We start from the raw sequence: 14,748 nt of genomic DNA, 5'->3' as shown, positions 1-14,748 counted from the left end.
CCTCCTCCTCCTCCCCTTTTCCTTCTTTCTTTCCCCCCCCCCACCCCCCATCAGTCTGAAGAAGGGTTTCGGCCCGAAACGTCGCCTATTTCCTTCGCTCCATAGATGCTGCTGCACCCGCTGAGTTTCCCCAGCAATTTTGTGTACCTTCGATATTCCAGCATCTGCAGTTCCCTTTTGAACACTTAGCCTACAAACCTGTATGTTTTTGGAGTGTGGGAGGAAACCGGAGATCCCAGAGAAATCCCACACAGGTCACGGGGGTAATGTAGAAACTCCATGCAGGCAGCACTTGTAGTCAGGATCGATCCGGGGTTTCTGGTGCTGTAAGGCAGCAGCTCTACTGCTGCGCCAACGTGCCGCCTCCATATGTTTTAGGGAGACAACAACCTCTATTTGCTTCAGAAGACCAAAGACGATTGAGATGGAGACTTGGGTCATGGCTCCCTCAACTACTGTGCGATAAGATAATATCAGTGGACAATGCTATGATATGTGAGCACGCGTTGAACATATGTGCACGGGCTTCCTACAGGAGACATTATTTCCTAGAACAGGACCAAATAAGACTATGCAAAACCTCGGAATCAAGGATTTGAAAAAGCAGACAATTAGATTTCCATTCCGATAACCTTTTTTATTAATATATTACGCAGTTCATTAATTAGTAGAATCACAACATTGTATACACACAACACTTGATTTTTCTTTTGTCTCTGAACATCAATGATGCTCCATTTCAGTGACAACAGACGACATTACAGCAAATTATACAATATTCATAAATTAATCACTTTTCAATGGTGTAATATTTTCAAAATGTTTTAATAAAGGTACTCGGCGCGTTGTTTTTAAAGTGTTTGAAGTTGTCTTCTCCTGCAACCAGGACTGTGGCAGGGAAAGAACGAGGCCGATCTGGATCCTGAAAAGAAAGCAGCAATCAGCATTAGAAATTACATCGACAAGTTGTTGAGTGCAAATGTACATTGCACAGATACAGATGGGCTTGGCATTAGGCAAGGCTTATCAGAAAAATCCATTCACATCCAATTTAAAAATGTGTATGAATTATAAGTGAACACATTTTCTCATTAGCCTTGTCTGATCTGGTTTGCCGGATTCATTGATGTCTAATCACTTGATGTTTTATTAGTTGGGATAGGTTGTCCTATTCAAGGGTTATCCACGTTTGTGTGGATTGATCATTCAATTTCAGGGAAGGATTTCAAATTAACAGATATATTGGAAATACAGATTACTGAGAAGAGCAAGTTGCTTTACACATCTGTTAAGAGTGTAGTTCTTTTAACAGTGTCCCGGGGAGCCACGCGCACCCGATTCACACGGCGAAATAACCGCGCTGCCGACGACTGGAATGACGACCTAAGACTGGAATGCGCCCCGGTAGGCCTGACTTGCCCCACAAGCCTCCCATGGGACTGTAGTGAAGCCGGGCGACCAGGCCTGTGTGGGCCGAAGGAGCCTCAGCAGTGCTGGTGATGGGAGCCTCAGCGGCAGTGGATGGCTTGGCAGCGGTGGTGCCTCGCGGTCAATGAGCGTGAGGGGGGAGGGAAAGACAATTGGTACCCGGAGTAGAGGGACGCCGTGAGGGACGGTGGCAGAACAAAGGGGGCCCCGGTGTGGGGGGCACTCTAGTTTAGAATCCTCTGCCCAGGGGATAAGTCTGTGTTTGTTTGTTTGTTCATTTGTACCCGTGAGGGCGTTGTGCACACGGCAGCCATCCAACAATCGCTTGTCTTTTTCTTATTCTTTTCACTTTTAATTTCAAGTTTCTTTGCACCTGGTGCGTTGTGACTGTCAGCAGATCAATTTTACTCCGGGGATGAATAAAGTTTTATCGTATTGTATTGTAAATACTCACGTCAACAGGATAAGCAGTGGTGGGGACATAACGGATTACAAAGCCACATCTACGCCTGTTTGAAAAGTTAGGTTCACTAAAGTGAACTGTCAAACCATCATGGACCTGAATTTTTTTCAGAGGAAAAACAGATTAGCAAATTTAAGTGTACAATGGGACGTTTGTGAAAAACCCCCCTTTTTTTTTTCAGAAATGTCTTAATTTTCTACAAATTATTTATATTTTTGATTCCTGACCTAACATCTACTCACCGACATTTCTCCCACTTTGAGAGGGCATTGGACAGCCTTCTCTGCTTCAATCAAGTGCTCAGGAATTTCCTGATTGGATGTCAACATATTCCCAGCAATTGTACTTGTTCTATGTTCCAGTAACCCTTGCTTGTGGCTTCCTGCAAATATCAAGGAGCATCATATAAGTCTTCTGGAAAATACTTGCAAGTCTATTGATATAAAAGTATTAAAGATTTAATTGGATTAAGAAATTGTAGATCACACTCCATTATTCAAGAAGGAAGGGAGGAAAAGGACCATAAACCAAGTGTAATATTCGTGGAAGTTCTGACGAGAGGCAATCTACCCGAATCACTGATTCTGTTTTTCTCTGCACAGATGCTGCATGACCTGATGAGTATTTCTAGCATCTTCTGCTTTCATTTATAATTTCCAATATCCATTAACTTTTGGTTTAGCATTTCAGTTTAATGTCACTTATGGAGAAATTACTGGAATCCTATTAACGGAGGAGCACCTGGGCACCGAGAGAAGCAAAGCTTGACAACATATGTAGGTTTTGAAGTGTCAGTCCGAAATTGACATTTCTGAGAAGGCTCCTGACAGGTGTGATCTTAATGGATGTGAACATGAACTTGAATGGCACGGAACTACAGTTAGCTCTGTGACACAAGTTTAGAGGTTGGACACAAAGATCAGGGATTCCTCCAATTTGCCAATTGTGTTTCCTTCGGATAGTTGTATATTTAAGTTTACAGTTGTTAAAGTAGGTATGTTAAAGTGGGGTTATAAATTTCAGTACGAAACAGTGGTGCAGAGGTAGAGTTGCTGCCTTACAGCACCAGACACCCGAGTTAGATTCTGACTACTGGTGATGTCTGCAACGTTTTCCCTGTGACCGCGTGGGTTTTCTCCGCGCTGTTTCCTCCCACACTCCAATGACCTACGTTTGTAGGTTAATTGGCTTTGGTAGTTGTGAAATTGTTCCTAGTTTTGTGTAGGTTAGTGTACTGGGTGATTGCTGGTCTGCACGGACTCGATGGGCCAAAGGGCTTGATTCTGTGCTGTAACTCTAAAGTCTAAAGTAGGATGCACAGCAAGTTGTGCAGGTGGGGAGGGGTGAAACAAGCCAAAATAGACTAAGTGAAGGAAATATTACAGAAGATTTTCAAAGATCGAGAATTTTGAGAGATTCACTTTGGCTTCATTTATCCGGCGGACCCAAGTCAAGTTAAATTTTAAGACACCGTTTTTTTTTGTTTAAGGGGATCCAAGGATATGAAAGAAATTCAGTTAAATGCAAATAGAGTTCAACTATATTTACATTGACTGGCAGATAAAGATTGAGTTTCCATATGTTCTATTCCTATTTGTGAGATGGTGAAGCAGAAAATATAAATTAAGTCTATAAATTTAACCTGGAATAACTTGGAGGACCCCATTTTCTTGGTCAACATCATCAAGTGCCAGCCACACAGATGCCACAGAACCTCCTTCAAACCCCCAGTACCTGTAGATGAAAGACAGCATTAGGATAAGTCTGATCACTTAAAAAGCGGTGATATTCAGAAAATCAAGTCTTGGTCTCTTTGTTTCTATGCTGCATTCCCAGACTCACCTGATGTCCTGGTGCCAGGCAACAAATGGGGCCACGTTGTTTTTGTACGGGACATCCGAGGCCGGATACTTACAGATAAACCGGGAATCAAGAAGAATGATGTTAGGACCCAAAACTGCAGTGATGGTTTGGAGGACCTGGGGATGTGTGGCTAAATCCATCGCCCAAGTGTTCTCTAAATGTATATTGTGAAGGTTGTACTGGGTGTACACTTTACCTGGAATGTGAACAACAGAAGGAATTAAGAAAGTTTACATTTGAAATAACATTTGATTAAAACAAGATATTCATTTTGAATTACACGAGTAAATGTTTTATTGCATTGCCCAATATCTCAGTGGAGAATGCTGAATGGATGCCCACTGTAAGGACTGGAAATAGATGAGACAACGATATTTACTTACCAAATTTCTCCTCTAAAGCTGAATAGTTCTGAAGAGCCGATGTCAATTGATTCTTGTCCAGGATCTGGATTCCTGTGAGGTAGCCGTTGCTGTCATATTCATTTTTCAGGTTGGTTGCCTTGCTTTCCATATTGATGACTCGTTTAGTCTCTTCTGCTTTCAGAAGTTGTGTTGGTGTTTAAAATAGCTGGCTTAAATATACTTCAGGAAACTTAATTTGCATAAAATACGGCGACTCCTTCCTTGACTAGAAATGAAACTCATTTGTTCTGCAGTGACATCATGCATAAATTACCTGCTTCTTCACATAAATCTAAATGGCCCAGCATTATCTGCATACTTGGAAAATACATTCATACTATTTTTTTTTAATTACTCAAAGCACGTAGCTGTTGAGTCACTCACTCTACCATTACAATTAACTCAAAACTCTAGTTCAATGAGGATGTAAAAAAATGTCCAAGTATTGCAACAGACATAGCAAAGAACAAGGTGTCAAAACTACAGTGTAGAATTAGATTCATGCTAGACATTAGCTACAATCTGCAATGGACTAAGTGATAACATGACATTTGAACTAAATCAAAATTCAATAATGTAGGCACAGCTCAAAATAAATAGTCGTGAATAATTTAACTAAGTGGTGAATAAGTACATTTGAGAGTCAGATTCCATGAAGTTCAGCATCCTCAATAAATGTAGATGATTTGAGACTTAAATATTAACATTCCCTTGCTAAAGAACCCAGTGAAATAAACGGTTCAGCACCCAAGTGAAGTTACCACCATCATTGATGTCAATTTGAGTCACTCCATATACCTTGGTTCTCAGCCAGCACAAGATATATGGAGGGAATCAAGTTGGTATCAGTGACAGCAGTGACGTATGTTGGGTGCTGAGATGAATCTTTCACTTGGAGCTTTAGGTGAAATCAGTCTTTCCTCATCTGCCATTATTGAGGATTGTTGAGGATGATGCTCATAGAATCTGCATGACATTTACTGAGCAGGAAGATAGATGGTTGTAATTGTTGGAGGTCCATCTCAGCATCAGGACCCCCAGTTCCGTTAAGACAGTGACTCAGCCAGCTTTAACCTTATCGCCGTCAAAATTCATCACTTTTGTTTTGATTGACTTGGAAATTTATTCCCCAGTTGTTGCTAGATCAAAATTGCACGTCTGCTTATCTATCTTTTCTGTAGAAATGCCTATCTCACACACGGCAGTGGTTCAAGAATCTAGCTCACCTCAAAAATCTCAAATAAATGAGATTAAAAAAATCATTATAGAAATAATAAAACACAGATATCTTAATTTTATTGTGCCTTTCAAATAAAGTATATGTCATCTGCAAGGCAGTTCCCCTAGCAATCCAGCAGCCCTTCCAAATTGCACTGAACATAGTTTAGATTAAATGCTCAGGAGGTAAACTTGAATAGATGACATTTGAGTTAGAAGAACAATAAACTTTTGGTTAGAGATACAGCATTGGCTATCGATCACTTGTTCTATCTTATCTGACTTTCTCAACCGCTCCGTAAACATAAGAAGCAATTTACAGAGGGCAATGAATCTACACAGCTGCACGTCTTTGGAAGGTGGGTGGAAACTGGAGCACCCACCGGAAACCCACGCAGTCTCTTGGAGAACGTGTAAACTCCGCACAGTCAACACCCGAGGTCAGGATTGAACCTGGGTCTCTGGCGCCGTGAGGTAGTGGTGTCACTGTTCCGCCCTGACTTTGAAATCAAAGTGTTTTCGTCACTACCTTGTTTCCCCAGTCCACCTCAGAGTGATGGTGGACATGCACATTGCATCCAAAGAGAGCAGCACCCACCCAAACTCACTTCCAGGCTAACTTGCAATATCAGACCATCTACTTACGGAAGCAGAAGACCCACCACCTGATGGATGAAAATTACATTTGTACACTGTTGGGTTCAGTTGCAAGAGATTTTCTTCTCATCAGCAAACAAATCTTTAGGTCCATGAGCTTACCAGCGGCTGTTCTTCAGCAAATGACCCAAAGAACTAAATGTCTTTCCGCATAGAGAGACTATGCTGTTTTAACAATCTTATGAGCATTTCAATTTGCCAAAATAATCATCCTGTGGGAACATTTTCTTCTCATCAACCGGAATTCAATTCAAATATTGAAAGCAAGGAGCTAGTGTGCTAACTTATCGTACAAGTCAAGAGTATTTATTTATTTTATATTGATAAATCATTTTTTTTTAATGCAGACAAAAAAATAATTTGTTATCATTTCTAAATCTTTGGAAAATGAGTTTTGCATATATATCTTTACTTATCCTTTAGACAGACGCAAAATGCTGGAGTAACTCAGCGGGCCAGCAGCAACTCAGAATGAAGAAAGATTCTGACCTGAAATGTCACCTATTCTTTTTCTCCAGAGATGCTGCCTGACCTGCTGAGTTGCTCCAGCATTTTGTGTATATCTTCGGTACAAACCAGCATCTAGGGGCTAGCGGAATCAAGGGATATGGGGAGAAGGCAGGCACGGGTTACTGATTGTGGATGATCAGGTATGATCACAATGAATGGCGGTGCTGGCTCGAAGGGCCAAATGGCCTCCTCCTGAATCTAATTTATATGTTTCTATCTGCAGTACCTTCCTACACATTTACCAATCATCTGTTGTGTACAGTGATCACAAAAAATTATACTCCAGTAAAAAGTACTTGAAATATATATTGATTAATTAAGAGTTTGACATTACTCTCTTCACCTTATACGTAAGCCAGAATGTATATTTTCACTATGTTGAACTTCCTTGTCTATGCCACAGCATGGAATATTGACGCTGGAATTATGTTCATACTATTAAACGCACCATAATAAGTCAATAGTAGACAAAAATGCTGGAGAAACTCAGCGGGTGTTACTGAAGTCTGAAGAAGGGTCTCGACCCAAAACGTCGCCTATTTCCTTCGCTCCATAGATGCTGCCTCACCCGCTGAGTTTCCCCAGCATTTTTGTCTACCTTCGATTTTCCAGTATCTGCAGTCCCTTCTTAAACATAATAAATCAGTAGCTTGTCTTGTAGGTTTGTTTCTTGTAGGCATTTGAATGATATTTGGTGGTACTTTACTGTTCGTCAGAATGGTAATTGGAAACTTCAATTAAGTTATAGTCCGGATCTCTGAAGTAGACTGACTTTATAACACCCACTGCCCCAGTTCGCTCAATAGGACCTTCCTCAATGTGAACTCCACATATCTGTATAAAAAATATTAAGAACACAATTGTTACTTTCAAAGAGAAGCTACGAAGGGATAAGAACAAAAATAACAAATAACAAAAAGACATGCAGAATAACAAGCAATGTACATTGTTCATCGTGAGAGTTGCTCAAGTGAATTCATATTTCCTATCATTCTTTTGACCAATTTGATGCAATATGCCAAAGTGATAGAACTGGAATTAGGTGTGTCCCTACAATATATCTATTAAAGTGATTCATCCTGTATAACGTAAGCATTAAGTTCAGGACGGCACAGCCCCAGACACCAGGATTCGAACCTGACTATGGGTGCTGTCTCTATGGAGTTTGTACATTCTCTCTGTGACCACGTGGATTTTCTCCGGGTGCTCTGATTTCCTCCCATATACCAAAGACATGCAGCTTTGTAGTTTGATTGGCTTCTGTAAATTGTCCATAGTGTGTATGATGCAAAGCTGGGATGACATAGAACTTGTGTAAGGGTGATCGTTGGTCGGTGTGGACGCGGTGGGCCAATAGGCCTATTACCAAACTGTATCTCTAAACTAAGTAAACTTCAAAGCAGGTTTCTCACAGCAACATATTATGCAAAGAATAATATTTGACAAATGTTCACATTTCATGTTTTTTTCAAATTTTTCATAATCATTTCTTGATGAACAATGTTTAACATGCCCCCTTTTTACCAATTAATATATAAATGGAAACCTTCAATTTGAAAATATCCAAATGCTGATCAAAACAACTCTATCTAGAATCACAGCTACATTTAATACTGATAAGGAAAATATTTCCAAACATCTGTTCCTGTAATTAAATAAAATCTTAAACCATGTTTCAGACACCTTAGTTTATCAAGATCTCCATTCTTAGAATTAGTTTCCTTTAAACCATAAATTAATCAGTATTTGACTGACCTTAAGATGTTCAATCACTTTACTTAGAGGTGTGTCTGTGATTAGACATAGATCCATGGATCCTGCTGTAGGCTTGTGTGCTTTTGGCTCAAATTCCTTCCCAATTTCATGCAAGTTGAATTTCTGATCCCCAAAGGTCAGTGCTTTGCGATTACCCTGTTGCAAGTGCACCAAACAAAATATATTTACCAGCATTCTTGGCAAAAAGCTTTTTATCAAAGTATCGATAACATGCTAATGACAACTCAGTCAACTTGCCTCTAGGTTATAAAATTCTGTATTCAAGCCTTACACTTTTGGCAACTTAGATTGGAAGTGTCAATGGAGCTATTTGAAAGGTTTGTACTGCAGCTTGTACTAAAGACAGTACTGTGTAGGAATGAACTGCAAATGCTGATTTATATTGGAGATAAACACAAAATACTGGAGTAACTCAGTGGGTCAGGCAGCATTTCTGGTGAAAAGGAATAGGTGATGTTTCAGATCTGAATCCTTCAGATGTCTGAGGAAGGGTTCCGACCTGAAATGTCACCTATTCCTTTTCTTCAGATTTGCTGCCTGACCTAAGATGCCTAATGCCTAATAAGGCAGTGTAAGAGTTTTTGTTCCTGTTCTCAAATAACCTCGTCTTCAGTGGAGCAGTTTGTCGGCACTAGGCACTTGGCTGGAGTTTAGAAGAATGAGGGGGGATCTCATTGAAACATACTGAATAGTGAAAGGCTTGAATAGTGGATGTGGAGAGGATGTTTCCACTAGTGGGAGAATCTAGGACTAGAAGTCATAGCCTCAGAATTAAAGGACGTTCTTTTAGGAAGGAGATGAGAAGAATTTTTTTTAGTCAGATGGTGGTGAATCTATGGAATTCTTTGCAACAGAGGCTGTGGGCGCCAAGTCAGTGGATACTTTTAGGGCAGTGATAAATAGATTCTTGATTAGTACAGGTGTCAGAGGTTATGGGGAGAAGGCAGGAGATTGTGAATTTGACTGTGCATGTTATGAAGACACTTGTAGTACTTAAGTCAATGGGCATCAAAGGAAAATACCCCATTGTATCTCACATAGAAGAAGATGATCATGGTTTGTGGAGATGAACCATCTCATCATCAGGGCAACATTGCCAGGGTTCCTCAGATAACTGGCCTAGGCTCAACCACTTTCTTTATTAACCACAGTCTCTTTACCAATCACCTTCCTTCCATCATAAGGTTAGAAGTGGATAGGCTCATTGAAGATTTCACAGTGTTCAATTCCATTCACAAATCATCAGCAATCAAAGCAGCCCATGCTAGAAGTGACCTGGCCTGGTTAATGACAAGTATTATTAGTGTCAGTAATTACCATGTCCATTAATAGAGAACCTTGATATTCAATGCCATTACTATCACTGAGTAATCCATCAATATCTTGCAGGTCACCACTGATCAATCTGAAATGTCAAGTGGACTAGCTACTTAAATACAACGGCTATAAGAGCAGGTAGAGGCTGGGTATCGTGTGGTAAATGACCCTTGACACCCAAAGCCTTTCCACCATCAACAATCTGAAACATAATGGCACACTCTCCACTAGGCTTGATGAGTGTTGTTCCAATAACTCATCGAATAAATAATCACTTTCTAGGACAAAGCAACTAATTGAATGGAAATCCTATTCCCCATCGGGGGACTATGTATAAACACTGGTGTAATTTCTACATGGTGAAACCAAAATGTATAAAAATGGCCTTTAATAAAATCTGACAATGTGCACTTTAACCACATGTGATTTTTTTTCTATTACAAATCTCAAATTGTGGAGTACAGAGGCAAATAAATAAATGATGGGTCTTTGTCCCAAACATTATGGAGGGCACTGTATATGTACTTAAGAGCTAAATGACCAACAAAATAAGAAAGAGAAGAGAGGATTGTGAGAACAGGTTTTGTAAATTTGGAAGGACTTTTGGCCTATGGATATAACTTAATAGGGTCAAAAGCAGTTGAAGAAATCTAGATTTACACAAACTGATGAAAAGTAATTTTACCTTGAAAGTGATGACCTGCATTCCCAGTGTTCGAGAGTAGAACGCAGTAGTATTTTCAATGCTCTTTACTGTCAGAACGAGATGGTCCAATCCTTTGATCTGGACTGGCGAAGTAAAGTTTCTCTGATTTAACCGGACTAATGTCTGTGAGAAATTCACACATTTAAAAAAACACAAATTTGTACGCAATTATCCGTAATTTTGAAAGTCCACAGCTCTAACCGCTGACCTATACTAAGCTCTGTTCACCCATTACTACTTCAATATTTCTATATTTCCTTCTGACATGGATGCAGGCCATCAAGTCAATGCTGACTCACAGTGCAAGCCATTCCCTGGCACATTCCTATCAAATACCCCCCCCCCCCCAGATCTTTCCACTTGCTTAAACATTAGAGGCGTCTTTAGGATGTGGAAGAAAGCCAGAGTACCTAGGGGAAATCTATGCCATCACAAGGAATTTGTGCAAACTTCTCACTAGAGGTGAGAATTGAGCACAGGGCAATATAGAAGTGAAGTAGCTGCTTTACTGTGCCGTCCACTATGGATTTCTTCATACTGAAAAGCACAGAAAATTTATTATTCAAATGTTCGGTACAAACTAAATTATTCTACGTATTTTTAAACATAGAAAGAGATTGATATCTGGAATTCACTGCCAGAGGAGATCGTGGAATCAGATACAATTGTTATTTTGAACAGATACTTCAAATAATTTAGGCATAGAATGGTGCAAATCTAAAGTGGGCAAATGAGATTAGTGTAGATGGGCAAAGGGCTGGGACATGCATGTGGTGGGACAAATGGCCCATTTCTGTGCTGTACAACTGTAGGAATCTAAAACCAGTTGGTAGATTAGTTGGACAATAAAAGACAGCGTTTACAATGAGTATGCAAACATTATAGTCAACAATCAGTACAGAATAAAGTCATTAAACCAAATTGGTTATTGATAGAAATTTGGCCATATAGTAAATTGAGCAGATGGGAGAAAAAAAAACATTTAGGAAGAGTTGTGAAAAGGTTAAGTACAGATCCAAAGAGATTATGAATGTCCAGGCCCACAAATCACAAAAATATAGTTGTCAGCCATGGCACAAGTATATAATCAAAAGGGTGAAAGTAATGTTAGTCCTTCTAATTAGAAAGCTGGACCATAGAGAGATCGTTGTGCAGTTATTCTATAGATTTTATAATGGTTCCCATTAATTAGAAGGCAGTAAATGAAGTTCCGTAATTTAAGACAGGCGAGAAAGAGAAAATCAGGAAACTTTCGACCAGACAGCTAACATCGGTAGCCGGGAACATGGTAGCATTTATTATTGAAGTTGTATCTGGCACTAAAAGCCGCATTAGGGTTGACCAGAACTAGGATTGAAATATGTAAGGAAAATCATATTTGACTGATCTATTTGGTTTTTGAGGGTGTGGCTATTAGAATAGATAATGCCAATCCAATGGGTTTGGCCTATTTGGAGTTTCAGAAAGTCATTGATACAGTGTTAAACAAAATTAGGGCATACAAACCCGTACATCTTTGGAATGTGGGAGGAAACCAGAGCACCGGGGGGAAATCCACACTGTCACGAGGAGAACAAATAAACTCCATATAGAGAGCACCCGTAGTCAGATTGAACTCAAGTCTCTGACTTTGTAAGGCAGCAACTTTACCGCTGCACCACCGTGCAGCCCATAAAGTGTGCTGATGATACAAAGCTGGATAGGTAGACCAAAAATCAGTCTGAAGAAAGGTCTCAACCCGAAACGTCACCTATTCCTTCGCTCCATAGATGCTGCCTCACCCGCTGAGTTTCACCAACATTTTTGTCTACCTTCGATTTTTCCAGCATCTGCAGTTCCTTCTTATACAAAGCTGGATGGTGAGGTGGGTTTAGCAGAAGAATCAGAGTATTTCTCGACCACATGAACAGGTCCACTGAATGCAAGAGGACGTGGCAGATGGAATGTTTTGTGGAAAATTCTGAGGTCATCAACTTTGGCAGACCAAAATAAAAAAGGTGAATTAGAAAAAATACCGTAGATGAGAGATTCTAATGTGTGGGGTTGAAAGGGAATTGGATGTCATTGTGCATGAATCACTAAAGTTTAACATTCTAATAGTGAGAGAAGCAAACAATATAGTGACCTTGATTTGAAGATGATCTGAATACAGGAGTAAAGAAATCTTATGAAATTGGAATGTTGTGTACTGGTCTGGTCTCCCCACCTAACGAAAGATATATTTGGGAGGGAAGGAGTAAACCAAACATTGATCATTTGGATTTATGGGTTGGGTGTGGGACAGGTTTGGTACTCTGAGGGTGTGATTGAGCTAACCGGGGTTTTAGTGTCTGAGAATGAGAGGTGATGTCATTGTAACATACTCGGTTCTCATTAGCAGCCAACTGACTATCCACATATCTGTGTCCGTGAATGTGCCATGTTATTACTGAATCCTGTTTGCCATGGAACAGATAGCATTTGATGTCTTATGCTGGTGAGTGGTGAAATATCACCAGGCATTGTCCATAAGTCATAAGAGCAGAATTAGGCCATTCAGCCCATCAAGTTTAGTCTGTCATTCAATCATGGCTGATCTATCTTTCCCTCTCAACCCGTCTTCTACCTTCTCCCCATAACCGTTGACACTCTTACTAATCAATGTATAGCAGAAGCTGGGATTGGGGACGAACACCTGGTGTCAGGAGCATTGGTCAGGTCTGTGGCCAGAGCTTATGATTGGAACCAGGGGTCCCAAGTCCCTATATGTGCATGCGAGCTGAAACCTGCATGTAAGTTGTATTATCTATGGAGGACTTCCCCAATTTCTGAAAATGCATAATTAATGGTTACAATGCTTCTTTGTTATCCACAGCATAATGAGGATTAAGCACAAACAAAAACACTACAGGATTCGAATGGGTAGATGCAGATTGTGCTTCCCATCTGAAGAAGGGTCCCACGCCAAATGTTGCCTGTCCATTCCCTCCCCAGATCCAGCCTGTGTTCCTCCAGTGCTTTGGGTGATGTGTTCCCTGTCACATTGTCTTGAACCAGGGATATAGTGTGAAAATAAGAAAAATGATATCTTCACGTAGCGGCTGGTGAATCTTGGAATTCTTCACCCAGAGGGCTGTGAGGCTCAGTCACTAAAGCCATTCATTGATATATTTATGGATATTAAAGGAATATCCTTTAAGGAAGAGCATCAAAGTGGCACTGTGACAAGAGATCACCAATAATCTTATTGAAAGGTAGAGTAGGGGGTGCAAGGGACTGAATGGTCTTTGCTATTTATGTTTCTTATGTTTACTAAGAGGTAGATGTTCATTTTATTAATCTGGGAGTCACGTGTTGGCAAGACACATGTTGTCAGGTAGTTAAAAATAAAGCAAAATAAGAGCATTAGAAATATAGTATCTGTCCCTACTAGCTTGGTTTTATTACTTGAGGTTAAACAAAAACATCATAAATGCTGTATTTGCTTCCTAGCTCATGCATATAACCTGTCATTATTGGTACTGGGCTTCCGAGAAAAGGGCTTAGAAAGGGACAGGCAGGTTTACCAAGGGAGATTGCAGTCAGACTGCCCATTGAGAAAATATTAGGAGCTGACAGAGATGATTTAAATGTTTTTTAGGATATGGGACAGTGTGTTCTTTCAAGCACGACGTGTCCTTTCAAGCACAACGGCCCCCTTCTCTGAGTGCCTGATTCTGGGGAGCCGATTCTGGAATGGATGCATTTGGGACGATTTCACTGCTATTCGTGGGTGTTTTCAAACTCACGTTGTAAAGAGCGATCACACGCCCCGGATTTGTGTACTCGGGTTGGGACCGCACTCCTCTCGGAGTAGCCGCTTGGTTAGGATTAAGGTTCAGGATCAGGATCAGGATGAGGATGGGGGTTTGGGAAGGTTTCGGGACTGAACCGCTTCCACGGAGGAGGTCGGATCCGGGCCGCCCTGTCGTTTCGTGTAAGATTCAGTGAAGTCCCCCAATTCGCAACACGCCCGACCTTCCTTCCTTTCTTGAGCACTTTCCCATATGAAGCCGGAGAAAAGGTTTACCTGACAATAAGCACTGTGATATCGGAAAGCTCTAGGAAGCAACCCTCTCAAAAGCGCCATGATGTTGCCTGACTTTACCGTCGGGAGATCGTCACTACTTCCTGCATTGAAATTGCAACACCGTATTCTCTGTACATTAGCAGCTAGTTGCTACTGCGACTGGTTTGTGTAAACACGGAGGCGCACCACCCCCCTATCTTTCTCGAATTTCACGTTAAACAACATCAACAATAAGATATCTCAATACCACTTTGATTACACTAACATAAACCTCTTTGTTAAGCTTCAAGGCCAATCTTTGATCCTTCATAAACACCTTTCAGTAATCAGTAACAAATGTTCAGGACTTGGTGGCATA

The 14,748-nt window shown here is 40.6% G+C and overlaps 2 protein-coding genes across 2 annotated transcripts; both read right to left on the bottom strand.

Moving 5' to 3' along the window:
- Positions 1-616: 616 nt before the first annotated feature.
- Positions 617-5,635, bottom strand: LOC116979084 (probable alpha-ketoglutarate-dependent hypophosphite dioxygenase). The gene is made up of 6 exons (XM_033030533.1): positions 4,138-5,635; positions 3,734-3,950; positions 3,534-3,625; positions 2,134-2,273; positions 1,883-1,987; positions 617-922 (listed from the first exon to the last, which is right to left on the bottom strand). The coding sequence occupies exons 1-6, from the start codon at positions 4,265-4,267 to the stop codon at positions 815-817; spliced, it is 792 nt and encodes a 263-aa protein (XP_032886424.1). The 5' UTR covers positions 4,268-5,635; the 3' UTR covers positions 617-814.
- Positions 5,636-6,829: 1,194 nt separating this feature from the next.
- Positions 6,830-14,521, bottom strand: glod5 (glyoxalase domain containing 5). The gene is made up of 4 exons (XM_033030532.1): positions 14,391-14,521; positions 10,322-10,465; positions 8,299-8,454; positions 6,830-7,377 (listed from the first exon to the last, which is right to left on the bottom strand). Exons 1-4 carry the CDS (start codon positions 14,448-14,450, stop codon positions 7,246-7,248), a joined length of 492 nt encoding a protein of 163 aa, XP_032886423.1. The 5' UTR covers positions 14,451-14,521; the 3' UTR covers positions 6,830-7,245.
- Between the last annotated feature and the right edge of the window lie 227 nt (positions 14,522-14,748).

This window comes from Amblyraja radiata, chromosome 12 (assembly GCF_010909765.2).
Source record: "Amblyraja radiata isolate CabotCenter1 chromosome 12, sAmbRad1.1.pri, whole genome shotgun sequence".
Lineage (NCBI taxonomy): Eukaryota > Metazoa > Chordata > Chondrichthyes > Rajiformes > Rajidae > Amblyraja > Amblyraja radiata.
This window is presented reverse-complemented; position numbering and strand designations above follow the sequence as displayed.